The 18,686-nt window shown below is 50.3% G+C and overlaps 1 protein-coding gene across 1 annotated transcript; it reads left to right on the top strand.

Annotated features, from left to right (window-relative positions):
• The first annotated feature begins 1,023 nt into the window (after nt 1-1,023).
• Nucleotides 1,024-16,298, top strand: LOC115508178 (leucine-rich repeat-containing protein 74B-like). Its single transcript, XM_030306601.2, has 9 exons — nt 1,024-1,266; nt 2,682-2,824; nt 3,258-3,390; nt 4,318-4,524; nt 9,976-10,085; nt 11,062-11,177; nt 11,935-12,013; nt 13,819-13,914; nt 16,075-16,298. The coding sequence occupies exons 1-9, from the start codon at nt 1,074-1,076 to the stop codon at nt 16,222-16,224; spliced, it is 1,227 nt and encodes a 408-aa protein (XP_030162461.1). The 5' UTR covers nt 1,024-1,073; the 3' UTR covers nt 16,225-16,298.
• Nucleotides 16,299-18,686: the final 2,388 nt, after the last annotated feature.

Below are 18,686 nucleotides of genomic sequence, written 5' to 3' on the forward strand. Positions count from 1 at the left end.
GGACACTTCCACTGGGACAGGTTCCAGCCTCCACCCCTCAGCCCTGGGTTTAGTCCCAACCACCAGCTGCCCAGGGCCTGCCACCCTCTCCCTCTGCAGGGGCCCAGGGCCAGGCAGAGAGGAGCAGCCCCTGCAACCTGCCCTCTGCCTCACTTCCTTGGGGGAGGGAAGGAGGAGGAAATGACAAGTGTCATAGGTGCTGTGAGAGGGCAGCATGAGGACTGCAGGAGCCCAGAGGAGGGGTCAAGAAAAACCTCAGGAAAGGGGCGCCTGGGTGGCTTAGTCGGTTAAGCGTCCGGCTTGGGCTCAGGTCATGATCTTGCGGTTTGTGAGTTCAAGCCCCGCGTCGGGCTCTGTGCTGACAGCTCAGAGCCTGGAACCTGCTTCAGATTCTGTGTCTCCCTCCTTCTCTGCCCCTCCCCTGCTCACGCTGTCTCTCTCTGTCTCTCCAAAATAAGTAAACGTCAAAACAATTAATAAAAGAAAAAAAGAAAGGAAGAAAAACTTCAGGAAAAAAGTGATCTCTGAAGTGACGCTTGCAGATTCTGAAGTTCAACAAGGAAACTTGGAGAGGAATGTTCCTGGTGGAGGAAATAGCATATAAGACGCCAGAGCATGAGAGAGAACTGGCAGCCATACGGTGAGAGCGTGACTCTGGCTCCAGAGAGGAGGGTGATGGGGCTTTGCAAGGCTCCCCAGGCTTTCTCGTGCCGTGCGCCCGCAGAGCGCAGGGACTAAGGCACAGACTCTGGAGTCAGCCACGTTCCCCAGTCCGTGGAAGGCGGGGAAGGGGGACCGATGCTGAAACCGTGGAGCACGCTCTCATCCGCTCAGCTTGTCAACAGGCTAAAGGTCTACCCAGTCCAGCGACGGTTTCTATAGCAACCCACAACACCTGGGTTGCCCAGACGACGGCTGTCGGGAGGGGAGTGTTCCTATTGGCTGCAGCGGACGCCTGTTCGCTGCACGGCATATCCAATTGATCGGCGCAGACGGAGGGTCCGCCCACATCCCCGGGGAAGGGCTCGAGTTGCTGTGCGGTGCAGTCTCCGCCTCATTGCTGCCACTGAGAAATGGGCGTAACTATGAGGGGTCCCTACAAGAGGCCTGGGGAGAATGAAGGCGAGGAGGAGGAGGAGGAGGAGGAGGAGGAGGAGGAGGAGGAGGAGGCGGCGGCGGCGGCAGCGGCCGCTGGGCATCTTGCAGGAGCTCCGGAGGCCGAACAGCGTTCGGAAGTTGATTCAGACTCCGACCAGGAGACGGAAGGTGCTCCCGGGCAGGGATGGGGGCAGGCCTTTCTCCTCAACTGGGAGCTTATCCCGCAGGGTTGCAGAGGGCAGGCTGGGGCCAAGTAGGCAGGGGACCCCTGTCCAGCAGGGAGCGCACCCCTACGTGGGACACCTTCAGGACAGCCTGTGGTCTCTCCAGTCCTGTGCCCTCCCCACAATGCTCCTGGCGGCATCAGGAGTTCCATCTTTAGAAGACGCCTCCAGGGGCGCTTGGGTGGCGAAGTCAGTTAAGTGTCCCACTCTTGATTTCCGCTCAGGTCCTGATCTCATGGTTTCATGAGTTTGAGCTTGAGGCCCGCATCACGCGCTGTGCTGACAGTGTGGAGCCTGCTTGGGATTCTCTCTCACTCTCTCTCCCTCTCTCTCTACCCCTCCCCCACTCACACTGTCTCTGTCTCTCTCAAAATAAATAAATAAACTTCAGAAAGAAAGAAAGAAAGAAAGATCTCAAAAGAAAGAAATAAGCTTAAGAAAGAAAGAAAAGGAAAGGAAAGGAAAGGAAAGGAGAAAAAAAAAAAAAAAAGAAAACACCTCCAGGGGCACCTGGCTGGCTCAGTAGGTGGAGTGGGGGACTCTTGATCTTAGGGTTGTGAGTTTGAGTCCCATCTTGGGTGTAGAAATTACTTAAAAATAAAATCTTAAAAAAAAAAAGAGGGGTGCCTGACTGGCTCAGTTGGTTATTAAGCTTCGGACTCTTGATTTCGGCTCAGGTCATGACCTCACAGTTTGTGGGATTGAGCCCCAAGTCAGGCTCTGAGTTGACAGGGTAGAGCCTGCTTGGGATTCTCTCTTTCCCTCTCTCTTTGCCTCTCTGCTGCTCTCTCGCGCTCTCTCTCTCTCTCTTAAAAGTAAATAAATGAACTTTAACAGAAAGAAAGAAAGAAAGAAAGAAAGAAAGAAAGAAAGAAAGAAAGAAAGAAAAGAGAGAGAGAGAGAGAAAAGAAGAAAACACCCCCAAAGTGATGTTAAAATGCAAAAACTCCACCAAACTGTGTAAGAGGGGGTGTCCTACCCAGAAATGGGATCAGGGCTGGGTTTTCCCAACCCCCAGGAACAACTAAGCTAATGAATGTATAAAACAGAATTGTTTCAGTTTCTTCCCCCATAAAATGTTCACAAAACATACGTGTTCTGCAACCCAGTGGAAAACACATAGCATGCACTTTGGCATCAGACAGGCAGGGTCCTGATCCTGGCTCTACTCAGATTAGCTATTACTTTCTGCGTGACTTTAGGGAAAGGATTTGCTTTCTCTGAGCCTCAGTCTCTACTAGCAGAGGAAGAAATGCTTCTAGAGGGAAACACAGACTGGATGGTGACAGAGGGTGGGGGGGAGGAGGCTACTGTGTGTAGAGAGGGATCTACATTCATCATCTCCCTGTCTCCTATCAGGCATCCATGGGCCTGGAGAACTGGTCAAGGACACCCTCTACCTGAGGTCTTGCCAGGCCCATAGAGTTGTGCCCGCCTCCTGCTTTCTGCGCCAAGGGAGCGCCCCAGAGCTGAACCTGCGGCACCGTGGCCTGGGGCCCCAGGTAACCTTGGGGAAACCCCGGGGCCAGGCTTGGAGTAAAAGGACCTCAGAGGCAGCAGCCATGGAGTGGCCCCTTCTTGAACCCATACTGCACACTCCCCAACTTTGCTATGTGCCAGGCATGCCCCATCCCCTGTATCTGGGTGACGGGTAGGATCGAGGCTATGACAGAATTCAGTGTAAGGGTTGAGGGGCCTGCAGGGGACCTCTAACCTGCTGGGGGGGGGCAGTCAGGGAAGGCTCCAGGAAGTGAGATCCGGGTGCAGCCTAAAAGAGAAGCAGGTGTCCCCTGGGCATGTGGGAAAGAGAGAGCCTTCCAGTTGGAGGGCACCAGGTGGGCTGAGCCCTGGAAACAAGCCAGGGTAGTGGCTAGCCATGTCTGAGGCCTTCGCCCCTAGGAAAGACCAGGCCCCTCAGGCCCCTCTTTGTCCAAGGGTGCCCGGGCTCTGGCTTTCGCACTGAACTCCAATCCCTGTGTCAAGCGGCTGGACCTTCGAGACAATGGGCTCTGTGGGGCCGGTGCAGAGGCCCTGGCAGGTGCCCTAAGCCAAAGCAGCAGCATTTGTGGTAAGTGCTGAGTTTGGGGCTGGTGGGCACATTTGAGTCCTCCCTTTCCTGAGGGGTGTGGGCTCCCCCCATAGCTGGGCCTTCTCACTTGGGGCCTGTTGGTGTTGCTGGTGCAGGGGTCTTAACACAGGGTGGGGCTGATGGGGGTGGAGTTAGAATCTCTGTGGCGCCCCCAATGCTGGATGCTACTCCTCTCCTGATTGCCTACTCCCCACTCCCCTCCTTGGCTGGCCAGCACCTCCCCCTCCATATGGTGGCCTCCCATTGCCTAAATGCAGGGTGAAAGGGTCCTCCCACAGAGAGCCAAGGGGTGGGCAGTGTGAGAGGGTGGAGGGCTGGGTGGGAATGAAGTGGGGCTGGATGCAAACGCCACCTCTACCACCGATGAGCCACCTTCTACCAGGGATGACCCTGGGCAAGCCATTCACCCTTGCCGAGCCTTACTTTTCAATCTGTGAAATGGCCCCAACGATACCACTTAGCCCTTGGAGTTGTACTGAGTATTAAATGAAACTGCATATGTGACATGCTCCAAGCATGGCCACCTGGGCCGTCATTGCCAGTTCCCAGAAATGCATCAGTGAAGACTTCTGTGGATGTATTATATCGCTGCCAGGCACGAATCATCAACAGGGTGACTGGATCTCCATCGCAGGCATCCTGCACAGCTCCATGAAGTAGGCGGTTTTAACCCCTTGACAAAGAAGCTTGTGGATGCGTGGGGTGGGTGTGGGCATCAGAGAAGCTGCCTGGGGGCCTGGGGAGAGGCAGCTGGTGAGTGGCAGAGTCACCATGCGACCCAGGATGGTCCAGCTGCAAAGCCCCTTCTGCTGCCTCAGGTCTGGAGGTTTGGGGGATAGAGGAAGGCGGAAGAGGGTGGGGCCGGGCTTCGGATGCCACTGATTGAGAAGTGGTGCTGACCCCTAGATGTGGACCTGTCGGAGAACCAGCTGGGAGCAGTGGGAGCCCAGGCTGTCTGTGCTGCCCTCATGGTGAACCCAACCATGCAGAAGATACAGCTGGCAGGAAATGGCCTAGACGAGCAGGCAGCCCCGTACCTTGCTGAACTCCTGCTGGCCCACACAGGCCTGAAAGCCCTGGACTTGAGCTATAACCAGCTGAATGACCAAGCAGGTAACATCTGACCAGGGTCACCATGGGGGCACTTGAGCCCATCTTCCTGAGGCAGGGGTGGGTGAAGGTTGGCAGGACCATTCTGAACATTCATACTCTGGCTCCCATTTCCCATGTTCCACTTTAGCCTACCCCTCTCCCTGTCCGTCCACACCGAACCCTTAATCCATTCCACGGAAGTCATGGCCTGCTGCTGCATGTGCTGGGTGCTAATTTAGCCACTAGGGACCCAGTTGTGAACAAAACAAAGTCCCTGGCCTCAAGGAACACACGTTAACTAGATAATTGTCTACAATTATTGGTGCCACAAGATAAACAAAAGGAATGATTTTAGAGAAGAATGCTATAGAGAGGTGGTTGGGGAGGGCTCTGTGAGATGACATTTAAGCTGAAATGCGCAGGGTGGGAAGGAATCAGCAATAGCAAGACCAGAGAGAGAGAGCATTTAAAGCAGAGGAACAGTAAACATGCAGGCTTATTTCCCAGACTGATAGACACCGGTGTGACTGGGCTAGTGAGCCAGGAGAGAGGGGCCAAGCTGTGAGTTGAAGAGGCAGTGGAGAGCTTCAGGCCTACAAATCTTGGCAAAAGGCATGAAGATTTTATTTCAAGTACCGTCTTCACGGTACATCCACTTTGATGGGATTTCTTGATCTCACCACTTTCTCTCATGTCCCGGGGCCTTTGCACAGGCTGTCAGCTTTGCCAGGAGCATGCACTTCTACCCGTCTGTCCTCAGGCACTCCAGTCAGTTACAGGAATCACTCAGGACCCTGGGTTAGGAATACAAATTCCTGGGCCCTGGGCCTGCTGAACCAGAATCTTGGTGGGGGGATGCCCATGCATCTACATTTTAATGGGTACCCCAGGAGATTTATCTGATCAAGAAAGTTTGGGAATCACTTTTCTGTCTCAAGCTGCTTAGGGTAGGAATGGTACCAGCCTTGGCCTTTGAGAATCAGCCTTAGAATTTAACTGCCAGAGAGCCATTTACCTTCTAAGAAAATTATCTTTTTTTTTTTGAGAGAGAGAGAGAGAGAGAGAGAGAGAGAGAACACAAGGGTGTGTGTGTGGGGGGAGAGAGACAGAGAGACAGAGAGAGAGACAGAGAGGAGACACAGGATCTGAAGCAGGCTCCAGGCTCTGAGCTGTCAGCACAGAGCCCAATATGGGGCTCGAATCCACAAACTGTTAGATCATGACCTGAGCTGAAGTCAGTCGCTTTAACTGACGAAGCCACCCAGGTGCCTCCCTTCTAAGAGAATTATCATGAGAAGTCTGTGAAATTAAAAGAGAAGTTCAGGGCTGCTTGGGTGGATCAGTCAGTTAAGTGTCTGACTTCACCTCAGGTCATGATCTCGTGGTTTGTGAGTTCAAGCCTTGCATTGGACTCTCTGCTGTCAGCACAGAGCCCACTTCAGATCTTCTGTCTCCCTCTCTCTCTGCCTCTCCCCTACTCTCTCTCTCTCTCTCTCTCTCTCTCTCTCTCTCAAAAATGAATAAATAAACTTGAAAACAGGGAGAGAAGTTTATTTCAGACTTCCAAAAAACTGAGTATAGATGTCTCCCAGATCTTCACAGTGAAAAGGTAAGCACCAGAGAGACAGCCAGGATAGTAGGGGCCGGAAGCTAAAGCTCTGTGAAGCCTGCACAAATATGGAGTACGGAGGTCTTCATCTTGGAAAAGGACAAACTCAGCAGGACCATTTTGTTTCCCTAAATGGGGATCTGTGGGGATCTCAACTGCCTTGAGGGGTGAAGAGCTTAGGTCTCAATCTCCCAATCTGACCCATGGCGAAGGTAGCCCCTGCCTCATAGTTGGCTACAGAGGTCATGAAGACCAAGTATGGGAATTTCAAGAGGCCAATCATGCATGTTGGAGAATCTCCTCACCCTCTAGTTGTTCAGAAAGGAGGGTTTCCCTACAAAGTGCGGACCACCACTCTCTCTTCTCAGCCCTAGAAGCGTCTGTATCTGAGAACCCGCCGTGTCAGACCCAGTGCAAGTGTGGAATCCAGAGTCCTAGCTCAGGAAGGCATCACTGGGAGTCCTAGCAGCCTTGCAGGGAGCTCTCCAAGGTGCCAAAGCATCTTGCTCCAGTGGGTCCTGCTGGAGTAGTCTGGCTTGCTTTCTTTTTCTTCCTTCCTTCCTTCCTTCCTTCCTTCCTTCCTTCCTTCCTTCCTTCCTTCCTTCCTTCCTTCCTTCCTTCCTCCCTTTCTTTCTTTTTCTTTTTCTTCCTTCCTTCCTTCTTTCTTTCTTTCTCTTCCTTCCTTCCTTCCTTCCTTCCTTCCTTCCTTCCTTTTTCTTTCTTTCTTTTCTTTCTTTTAAACATTTTTAACATTTTTATTTATTTTTGAGAGACAGACAGAGCGCAAGCAGGGGAGGGACAGAGAGAGAGGGAGGCACAGAAGCAGGCTCCAGGCTCTGCAAGGTCAGCACGGAACCCGATGCAAGCTCGAGCCCACCAACTATGAGATCATGACCTGAGCCAAGTTGGATGCTTACTGGACTGAGCCACCCAGGTGCCCCTCTTTCTTTCTGCCTTTCTTTCTTTCTTTCTGTCTTTCTTTCTTTCTTTCTTTCTTTCTTTCTTTCTTTCTTTCCTCCTTTCTTCTTGTCTCTGTCTTTCTTGTCTATCTTTTCTTTTCTTTTCTTTTCTGTCTCTCCTCTCTCTTTCTTTCTCTTTTCGAGATTTTATTTTTGGGGCTCATGGTTGGTTCAGTAGGTTGTGCTTCTGACTCTTGATTTTGGCACAGGTCATGATCTCACGGTTTGTGGGATTGATCCTGAGTTGGGCTCTGAGCTGAGAGTGTGGAGCCTGCTTCAAATTCTCTCTTTCCCTCTCTCTCTGCCCCTCCCCTGCTCACTCTCTCCCTCTCTCAAAATAAATAAATAAACTTAAAAATATTTCAGGTTTAAGTAACTTCTACACCTAAGGTGGGGCTTGAACTCACAACCCCTAGATCAAGAGTTGCATGCTCTACTGACTGAGCCAGCCAGACACCCCCCAAGCAGGCTAGTTCTGCTTAATTAGTGCATCTGTTTTTCTTCTGTACATTTCTTCAAACTAGCCTCACTAAACCTGCAAGAGGAGGAGCTGAGACCATGGAGAGGAGTCAAATTCAGATCCTTGAGGGACTCCTAGGCTGATGGGAAAGACTGGCCAGGCAAAGAGAGGTCATTAGATCAGAGCCTGGAAAGATAGAAGCATAGTGGACTTGGGCCTGAGGCAGCCTAGCCCAGGTGGGTAAGCAAGGCTTCCTGATGTCATGAACCCAGGTTAGAAGGACGAGGAGCTGTTATCCAGGTGAAGAAGGGGGTCAACAGTTCTACACAGGGGGACAACCCAGAGGCATGGGAGCAGGTCAGACTGGCTGAATGCTGACAGAGTGGAGAGCATGATGGGTGGCTGGGGCTTCTCTGCATTTTATAAGCTAAAAATCTCTCGGGGTTTCTTACCCTGCACTGCACCCTCTTTCCTTTCTCCACCACAAGTGTCTCCTTTGCACACAGCTGCACCAGCCTCATCACCTTTTGCCTATAGACTATGGCACAAGCCTTCCAACTGGTGTCCTGGGTTCTAACCCTGCCCCTGCCTACCCCAGTCCATACCCTACACCTGCCACTAAGGAGCCCGGCCTTGTCATTTCTTTTTTTTTTTTTTTTTTTTTTAATTTTTTTTTCAACGTTTATTTATTTTTCGGACAGAGAGAGACAGAGCATGAACGGGGGAGGGGCAGAGAGAGAGGGAGACACAGAATCGGAAACAGGCTCCAGGCTCCGAGCCATCAGCCCAGAGCCTGACGCGGGGCTCGAACTCCCGGACCGCGAGATCGTGACCTGGCTGAAGTCGGACGCTTAACCGACTACGCCACCCAGGCGCCCCCCTTGTCATTTCTTAAAGCCCTCCCTGCCTACTAATCGGTTTGTGCCCAAAAGTCTTGGTCCAGCATTGATGGCCTCTCAGTATCTTTCCAGTGTCCATCATTGCTACCTCATTTCACTGGCTTCCCCCCACCCACCAGGCCTGTGGGAATTTCCTCAGGTGCTCTATGCTCCCACATGCCTCTACACATTTGCTCTTTCCCATGTCTGTTCTCCACTGTGCATGCACACACACCCGGTGAGTCCCTCAGTCTTCAAGATTATCTCCTTTTTCCTCACTTTCCTGACCCTCCTCAAAAGGGAGTAAGTCCCCATGCTGTTCCCACACATCCCCATTTGTAGTCTATAATAACTCACACCCCATTAAGTTGTATTTACATTTGAACAACATGGGTTTGACTGCGTGGGTCCACTTATACACAATTTTTTTTTATAAATACAGTCTAGTATTATAAGTGTATTTCCTCTTATGATTTTCCTTCTTTTTTTAAGTTTTATTTATTTATTTTGAGAGAGAGAGAGAGAGAGCAAGCACGTGCATAAGCGGGGGAGGGGCAGAGAGTGGGGAGAGAGAGAATCCCAAGCAGGCTCCATACTGTCAGCACAGAGCCTGACACTGGGCTTGATCTCACAAACCATGAGATCATGACCTGAGCCAAAAGCAAGAGTTGGATGTTCGACCTACTGAGCCACCCAGGTGCCCCACATAATTTTCTTAATATTTTCTTCAGGTGGGGCGCCTGGGTGGCTCAGTCGGTTGAGCATCTGACTTCGGCACATGATCTCACCGTTTGCGAGTTCAAGCCCCATGTGGGGCTCGGTGCTGACCGTTCAGAGCCTGGAGCCTGCTCCCGATTCTGTGTCTCCCTCTCTTTCTGCCCCTCCCCCGATCTCTCTCTGTGTCTCTCAAAAATAAATAAACGTTTAAAAATAATAATAATATTGGGGTGCCTGGGTGGCTCAGTCGGTTAAGCGTCTGACTTCAGCTCAGGTCATGATCTCTCAGTTTGTGAGTTTAAGCCCCGCGTTGGGCCCTGTGTTGCCAGCTCAGAGCCTGGAGCCTGCTTCTGATTCTGTGTCTCCCCCTCTCTCTCTCTGTCCTTCCATTGCTCACGCTCTGTCTCTCTCTCTCAAAAATAAATAAACATTAAACAAATTTTTAAAAATAATAATAATATTTTCTTCAGGTTACTTTATTGTAAGAATACAGCATATAATATGTATAACATACAAAATATGTGTTAATCAACACTTTACATTCTCGATAAAGTCTTCTTTCTAAATCCAATAGCAGTAGGCTGTTAGTAGTTGAGGTTTGGGGGGGCGGTCAAAGTTATAGGCAGATTTTTGGCTGCACAGGGGCTGGCACCCCTAACCCCTGTGCTATTCAAGGGTCAACTGCTTCTCCCCCATTAAATGTGAATTCTTTTAGGACAGAGCAGGCCCATATAGGGTTCAACTTGGTGACTGTTGTGCCAAGCGGAGACCCTGGCACACAGCGGTCATCAGTATTATTTTTTGAGGGAAAGAACAGAGTGAATAAGGCCTGTCTTGGTGTTTCTGAAGGGGAGATGCTTGGACCAGCCCTGGCAGAAAATACTGGACTCACCGAGCTTAATATAAACTGGAATCACCTTCGAGGACCAGGAGCTGTAGCCTTTGCCAGGGCACTGGAGGTATGAACACCTCTGTCACCCATCTGCCCTCTGGCCTGTCCTGTGGGGACAGTCTCCCAGGTGCCAGCTTCCTATCTTTGCAGCTCTTCAGAAATGACCCTTGGATCCTTCAAGCAGAGCTTAAAGAATATTTTGTTTGGTGATTTTAATTGTCCCAGCCCCATTTCGTGACTCCAAAATACCGTGCTCACTCTCATGTCACTTACTCAAGGGTCTGCAGTTCAATGTTGCACACCTTCTCCATTTATTACAGACATATGGCTGGTGGGGGACATCGTGCAGTCTGGTGACACATGCCTGCTATGGGCACATGCAGATGCTTCCCTGAGATGACAGCCCTGCACCCTGCGTCCCAGCACATAGTCTTAAACATCCCACCTGCTTCCTTCGATGTTGTGGTTCATAAGCCTCAGGAATGTGTGGCTCCTAGCCCCTGCCAGGATGCCCCTGGTGCTGGCTAGCTTTGTGGGGCCCTCCTCAGGGAACAGCAGCAGCTGCCTTGCCCCCCTCCTCAGGGGCTGACCTGGGGATCCTGCCCCACAGGGTGGTGGGTCAGGCTCTGTCCTCCCAGTGCACCCACAAGCTCCTGCCCTTCTCCCCATCACAGCCCCCCCAAAGCCCTTCACCGGAGTCCCTCTGTCATTCTGCTCTGTGCCTCAGAGGACCTGCCCTTGAGCCTCGCCGCCCCCCCCGCCCCCAGCAGCCGTGGAACCAGACCACTGTGTCCCTGGGGTCTGCTGCTGAGCGGTGGGCCTCTCCGTCTCTGAGGATCATCCACACCCACAACCACCCTTGGTGCCGTGCTTCCAGTCATTTGGTTCTCCCGGTCACCGTCATCCAAGCCACAAGACTCTTACCAGGAACCTCTGACCTTCTGCTCTCAGCCCGTGCTTTTTTGCACCCTGGGCCTCCCGGGCTCTGAGGCGGTGACCCCACTTCACAGGTGGTCTCCTGGCTTCACTCTTTTGCATTCTAGGCAAACATCTTCCTGAGAGTCCTGGACATCTCATACAATGGCTTTGGAGATCCTGGAGCATCTGCAGTGGGTGAGGCACTTAAGACCAACAATGTGTTGGAAGAGCTCAACATGAGGTGAGGCACACAGGGTGGCCCTGTGTCACAGTCTCCAGATCCATAGCCACCTGAGGGACCAGGGACTCCATGATCCTGTTACTGTTTACCACCTTAGCAACTCCCAAGCCTACCACAGTTTACCCACGATGGGGCTTGAGACACAATCCAAGAGCACCCAGCTCCCTCCTTCTCACTCAAGTTTAGCACTGGGTTGTTTTTTTTTTTAAGTTTGAAAAAAAAATTATTTAAGTAATCTCTACACCCTACAAGAGTTCAAACTCATGACCCCAAGATCAAGAGTCACGGGCTCTATCGACTGAGCCAGCCGGGTGCCCCTCAAGTTCAGCACTTGTACCTTGGAGCTCATAATTCCTGACGGATAGGTGGGGGCTGCTAGTGAAAACATATATGTAAAACATCTTCACTTAAAAAGGGGAGGAGGGGTGCCTGGGTGGCTCAGTTGTTTGAGTGTCCAACTCAGTTTTGGCTCAGGTCATGATCCCAGGGTCGTGGGGGGCGGGGGGTAAGGGAGGGGAAAGTAGGGGAGGGATGCTCCAGGTGTGCTTGCTGAGTGATCTCCCTCAACACTGGGAACCAGGGTTGTTATCCAGCTTTTACATACTGACCTGCCCAGGGTCCCTGGGGCATCAGTGGAGGCTGGAACATGAAGCCCAAGCAGGTGGATGCACCAGCAACACCAGCTTGGACCCTGGGACCATCTGGCTCTACACAGCTGCTCGGAAGGTAGCAAAATGCATATGTCTTTCTGTTGCAGCAACAACCGCATCTCTGCAGTGGGAGCCCTGAGCCTGGGCCTGGGCCTCCGGGTCAACCAGACACTGAGGATTCTTGTTGTGAGTGCTAGCCTGATGGGGCAGGCCCCAGCATAGACCTGCCTGTATGTGTCCACACAGATCCCTCCCCTGCCTCATCTCCCCACTCCAGTGGCAGCAGGGTACGAAATTTCTAGAGCCCAGATGAGGGAGGGGACCTCCTGGTTTCCTCCTATGACCACTTCTTTCCCTTGCCATTCCCTCACCCACCTCTGACCTGACCCCGGCACTTCTTCCGACTCCTCCCTCGTCCATCCTTCTCCCCCCAACCCCCAGCAGTGTCACCTCCACCTCCCGACTGTCCTTGCTCCTTCTCAGCTCACTGGGTCAGCCCAGGTGTACCGTTGGCTATGCTCAGACCTACTTGAGGCCTTGTGTGACAGATGGGGTTTCCCTTTCTTCAGCATTGCCAGTCGGGTAGGAAAAGGGAGGGTGCAATGGAAGGTGAAGCCCAAGTGGGCCACTGTGCTCAGAGGACAGGTCCTGGGGGGCATCCAGCCCTGCCTGGCTCTCAGCTCCATCAACTGGCAGAAGAGCCCCCTGTGGGCGTCTGGGTGGCTCAGTCAGTTAAGCATCAGTCTTCGGCTCAGGTCATGATCTCAAGGTTCATGAGTTCAAGCCCCGCATCAGTCTCTACTGTCAGTGCAGAGCCCACTTTAGATCTTCTGTCTCCACTCTCTGTGCCTCCCCTGCTCATGCGCTCTCTCTCTCTCTCTCTCTCCTCTCTCTCTCTCTCTCTCTAATAAACATTAAAAAGAAGAAGAAGAAGAAGAAGAAGAAGAAGAAGAAGAAGAACCCCCTGAAGCACTCCCATCCACGCTTCCCCCTGCAGCCCAGACCTCTCTTAAGCTCTGGATCCCCATTTACAGCCACCTGCTGGACCATCCCCTAGATGTCCCATGGGCATAAAGCACAACCCGAAGGCGTCCTTTCTCTCTAAGGGCTGCCTCTTGGTGGTGGGGGAGGGGGGGGCTCCTCACTGAGTCAGAAGTAGGCGCCCAGTGCTCACTCCTCCCTCTCTTTTCCTTGCCTTCCAACCTTCATCTTGCTTCCTGCAGGGTGCTGGGGCTGCCTGCTCTTCCTTCTCACTTCCCCTCAAGGTCCGTTGACCTGTGAATTTCCCATCTCTCGTCCTTCCTTCTCACCTGCCAGTTGATCTTTCTAAAGCAGAAACATGCTCCCGTCCCCTCCTGGCTTTAAACCTGTCAACGGCTCCCCTCTGGATAAATCCAAGGTTAGTAGTATGGCATTCACCGCACATTGGGCTCTGGGCTCTGCCACAGCCCCTCTGCCTTCCACCGCTGAGGCTCATTCGCTCACCCCAAGCTGCTCTGAATTTTCTGCACATGATGCAATTTCTCCCCTTTGTTTTGCTCCTCCTGCTCTTGCTGAAATACCCAGCTCTGCCCGCCTCGCCCGTAAAGCTCAGTGCGGGTGCGTAAACTTCACCTCCCCAGAAGAGTTGATGTACACTCTCATTGCACTTATCACACTGCATTTTCATGATGTTTCCTTTTCCTCTCCTCCCCGTGATGGGCGAATTCCTTAAAGGCAGAGCTGTGCCTTGTGTGTCCGTATCTTTGGCACCTGGCACAGATTTGGGCATATGGTGGGCGCTCAGCCAGTGCATACTCCCTTCCCCTCTTCCCCAGCCTCACCGCCTCACCCAGGGTGTTTTGTCAGTGGAGACAAATTCTGAGCTGAGACAGTGGGGCTGTCCTGAGGCACTTGTCATCAGAGATGAAGAATCCTTCCCTCCCTTTTGACTTGCTCCACCTCCAGCTTCCCTGGGCTCAGTTTTTCTCAATTGTGTGTGTGTTTCTCAGATGTCCAGGAATCCCATGCGAGGCGAAGGCTGCTTTGGAGTTCTAAAGTCTGTCCGGGATAATCCAGGGTCTGCCCTAGAACTGCTGGATTTCTCTGTAAGAGCTTTTCATAAATCTCATCTGTGATCCTTGCAACAGCCCCACGAGTTCTCATTTAGAGGAAGAAAGTAGGGATTAGAGAAACAGCATGTCCTGCTCAGATACTCAGTGTGGCTAAGTCTGAGTTCCAGCCCAGGCCTGAATGGAGGGTCACAGTGCCACTGTGGCTTTATTTCCACTCCTGACTGGGGGATACCGTTGCGCTCTCATCTCTGACTCATGCCTGGGTTCTTCATTGGCTGAGAGAGAATTGCCTCAGAGGACACTTAGCTCACTGTTCACTGACGTTTGGATTTGAAGGTTCAGTACTTACCCACCTCACCCCCTGGCCTGTTCTGCCTGCAGGTGGATATTGGTGCTGGAAGATTCACTCGTGTGGCTTTGAGGGAGATTAAGACTCCTTTTCATTCAGTTGTGGGTTTGTTTGTTTTTTACTTTTAGGGGAGAGGGGCAAAGGGAGAGAGAGAGAGAGAGAGAGAGACAGAGAGAGAGAGAGAGAGAGAGAGAGAGAATCTTAGGCAGGCTCCATGCTAAGCATGGAGCCTGATGCAGGGCTCAATCCCATGACCCTGAGATCATGACCTGAGCTGAAATCAAGAGTCAAATGCTCAACCATCTGAGCCACCGAGGCATCTCAATGGTGCCTTTTTAATATAGAAAATTCAGGGCACCTGGGCGGCTCAGTTGGTTAAGTGTCTGACTCTTGCTTTTGGCTCAGGTCATGATCTCATGGTTCATGAGATCAAGCCCCATGTTGGTCTCTGCATTGAAAGGAGGGAGCCTGCTTAGGATTCTCTCTCTGTCCCTCTGTGTCCCCCTCCCCTGCTCGCTCGCTCTCTCTCTCTCAAAATAAATAAACTTAAAAATATATAGAGAAAATTATTTAAGCAGTTAAACATTAAGGAGAGAATCCCCAAACACAAGTTATTAAACTGAAGTCTAGTCACAAATCACTGCTTATTCCAACCCTCATTTATTTAAAACCAGATTTGTGTCAAAGTCTTTCCAGAGACGTTTTTACAGTTCCAATCCTTCAGGCTTGGGACAACTGATGCTTCCTTCTTCTTATTGCTTATTGCTTCCTTCTGCCTGCCCAGTTTCTACAGCTCCAAAGCCAGAGAGTAGCATGCCTTGACCATGTTCCGCTTGCTCTGAGAATTCCTGTCAGCACTGGATTCCATCGTTAAAAAAAAAAAAAAAAAAAGGAATTATATATGAAACTTCTGCAAAAATACATGCTTATTCAATATAACGTATGGTTATTAACAGAAGCTTTTAGCATAACAGAAACACCACAGACTTTGGAATCAGGCCTGGGACCAAATCCTGAGTCCATCAACATGGGATCTTCTGAATTGGAGAGCAACACCTGTCTAGATGCAATGTTCCGTTTTCCTATTCCTTGACTGTTATTAGTCTAATCTCCCTAGCCTAGATCTTCTCAGTTTTAAGGGAAATACTTCGGGGCACCTGAGTGGCTCAGCTGGTTGAGCGTCTGACTTCGGCTCAGGTCATAATCTCACGGTTTGTGAGTCCGAGCCCGGCGTCGGGCTCTGGGCTGACAGCTCAGAGCCTGGAGCCTGCTTCGGATTCCGTGTCTCCTTCTCTCTCTGCCCATCCCCTGCTTGTGCTCTGTGTCTCTGTCTCTCAAAAATAAATAACTGTAAGGGAAATACTTCTAAATCCTTACAGTTCATGTAAAACCAGGGCTCAGCCTGGTCTTTCTGTGAAATGAGGCTAAAATCTCCCACCCAGAGTCATTGTGAAGATGGGATGAGATAGCAGACCCCACAGAAAAGGACTATGTAGAGAAAGACACTATTGGTGCTAGTATCCTTCCCCTCACTCCCCGTGCCTTTTCATTTGTTATTGAGGAATAACGTTTATGCTGAAAGGTGCACATGGATTGGGGTGTGAATTTCCACAAACAGCACAGACCTATGCAACCAACCTGCAGGTCAAGAAATCACAGACTCCAAGGAGCTCCCCGGAGCCCCTTCCCTTCCCTATTTTCATAGTTTGGGGACTAATGACATTGTCATCCATAGGAGAGAAGCTGCCCTAAGGATTTTCTCCAAAACCTTGTGTGTACCAGCAAAAACCAGCAAAGTTCTCAGAAGGTGCTAATGTACTGCCTTGTAATGGGTTTCTCCTCAGGATATCCAAGTGGACAGAGAGTTTGATGACCTCGCTATCTCAGTGAAGGTAATTCTTCCAGCACTTTATATCAAGACTGCTGCCCACAGAGTGGAGTCCAAAAGACTTGCCTCCAGTCTACACCCCGTCCCTACTGGCGTCTGTCCCTAAGTGACTGCGGTATGTGGCTTCCTCTCACATTGGCCACTTCAACTTCCATGTGGAGAGTTCTTGGCCTCATGATGCTTTATTACCACTTGAGTCTGCAGTGAGTCCCCATGTCAGCTGGGTGGTAAGTCCTGTGGAGCCTGTCTTCATGATGACTCAGACACTTGTACCCTCCTCTCCATCCCATGGCCTCTGTTAATGCAGAGGGTGGGCCTTCCTTTGCTCACACTAATTTCCGTAACATGAACTTGTGCTGTGTGCTACATGTTGAGCTGGGTATGGGGTCAAAGATCTCCAAAGTTCCTGCCTTGGTGACTTCAAGAGACCATGAAAATATAAGGTGGTGTGTGACTGGCATTCCCAAACTCAACTTGCCAGAGCGCAAACTGACACAAGGTTTTTGGAAGGTTTTATGTACCAAGGTTTTATGTACCAAACTGCCTATGCCTTTGATTCAATGGTCTGACTAATCTGCTCTTCAGAAATAACCAGAGATGCATAAAAATATTGGTGCCCAGGGGTGCCTGAGTGGCTCAGTAGGTTCATGAGTTCGAGCCCCGCATCGGGCTCTGTGCTAAAAGCTCAGAGCCTGGAGCCTGCTTCAGATTCAGTGTCTCCCTCCCTCTCTGCTCCTCCCTCACTCGTGCTTCTTCTCTCTCTCTCTCTCTCTCTCTCTCACAAAAATAAATATTTTTAAAAGTTTCACAAAAAATATTGATGCCCAAAAATGCTCACTGAAAGGCTGTTTATAATATGAAAATTGGAAATAATCTAGATGCCCAATAACAGGGGACTGATTAACTAAGAATTGGAACTCTGCAATCATTAAAAGCCAAGCGTTCAAAAAACATTGAACACGTTAACAGTTTATGAAAAAGCACATGGTTAATGTTAAGTGAGAAAATCAGGATTGAAAAAAAATCACATGGTTTGTCTGGCAATTCCTTAAAAGGTTGAACCTGTAGTTTATCACAGACCCAGCAATTCGTGTCATAGAGAAATGAAAACGTGTTCACAGCAGCTTTATTCATAATATCCACAAAGTACAAATGTCCACCAACTGATGAATGGGTAAATAAAATATGGTATAGGGGCACCTGGGTGGCTCAGTCAGTTGAGCAACTGCCTTTTGATTTCGGCTTAGGTCATGAGCTCACGAACCTTGGGATGGAGCCCTGCATCAGGCTCTGTGCTGTGCGTTGGTGGAGCAGAGCCTGCCTCGGAGTCTCTCTCTCCCTCCCTCCCTTGCTCTTTCTTGCTCTCAAATGAATAAAATAAACATTAAAAAATAAATAAAAATGGTATGCCCATACAATGGAATATTATTTGGCCATAAAAAGAAATGAAATTTGAGGTGATGATAGCATTCTAAACTTGCTTGTGGTAACGGCTGCACACACTCTGTGAATATACCAAAAGTAATTGGACATTTAAATAGATGAATTGTAGAGTATGTGAACTGTATCTCAATAAAGCAGTTTACAAGAAACAGGAGTGAAGGATCATGCTACCAAGGGAATGTATCATGTAACAGGAGGAATGTGTCATGCTACAACATGAATGAACCTTGAAAACATGATGCTGTGAAAGAAGCCATTCACAAAAGACCACATATTGTATGATTCTGTTTATAGGAAATGTCCAGAATAGGTAAATCTACCAAGACAGAAAGTAGATTAGAAGTTGCTTAGGGCTGTGGCGCCTGTGTGGCTCAGTGGATCGAACATCTGACCCTGATTTCAGCTGATTGTGATCCCAGGGGATTGAGTCCTGTGTCCTGTGTCTCCATGCTGAGCATGGAGCTTTCTTGGGATTCTCTCACTCACTTGCTCTGCTCCTGCTCTCTCTCCTCTCCTCTCTCTCTCTCTCTTCTCAAATAAAATTAAAAGAAGTTGCCTAGGACTAGGGAGATGGGAGGGACTGGAGGTTGGCAGCGAAAGAGCATGGGTTTTTCTGGAGATGATAAAAATGTTCTAAAATGAATTGTGATGGGGCGCCTGGGTGGGTTCAGTCAGTTATGCCTCCAACTTCTGATTTGGCTCAGGTCCTGATCTCACGGTTTGGGGTTTGAGCCGTGTACTTCAGGCTCCCCGCTTACAGTGTGAAGCCTGCTTGTGATTCTCTCTCTCTCTCTCTCTCTGTCTCTCTCTCTCCACCCCCTCCACCACTCATGCTCTCTCTAAATAAATAAATAAAGAAATAAACTTAAACAAATAAGTCACCTACTCTAACTTTTCAAATGGATTGTGTGATGGTTGCACAACTCTGTGAATATACTGCAAACCACTGGATTGTACACGAGTTTAAATGGGTGAGTTGGGGGCACCTGGCTGGCTCAGTGGGCGGAGAGCATGTGATTTGATTTCAGGGTTGTGGGTTTGAGGCCCACAGTGGGTGTAGAGATTACTTACAAACAAAAAAACACTATTTTTTAAAAAATGAATTGTAGGGGCGCCTGGGTGGCG

The sequence above is a fragment of the Lynx canadensis genome, chromosome D3 (assembly GCF_007474595.2).
Source record: "Lynx canadensis isolate LIC74 chromosome D3, mLynCan4.pri.v2, whole genome shotgun sequence".
Lineage (NCBI taxonomy): Eukaryota > Metazoa > Chordata > Mammalia > Carnivora > Felidae > Lynx > Lynx canadensis.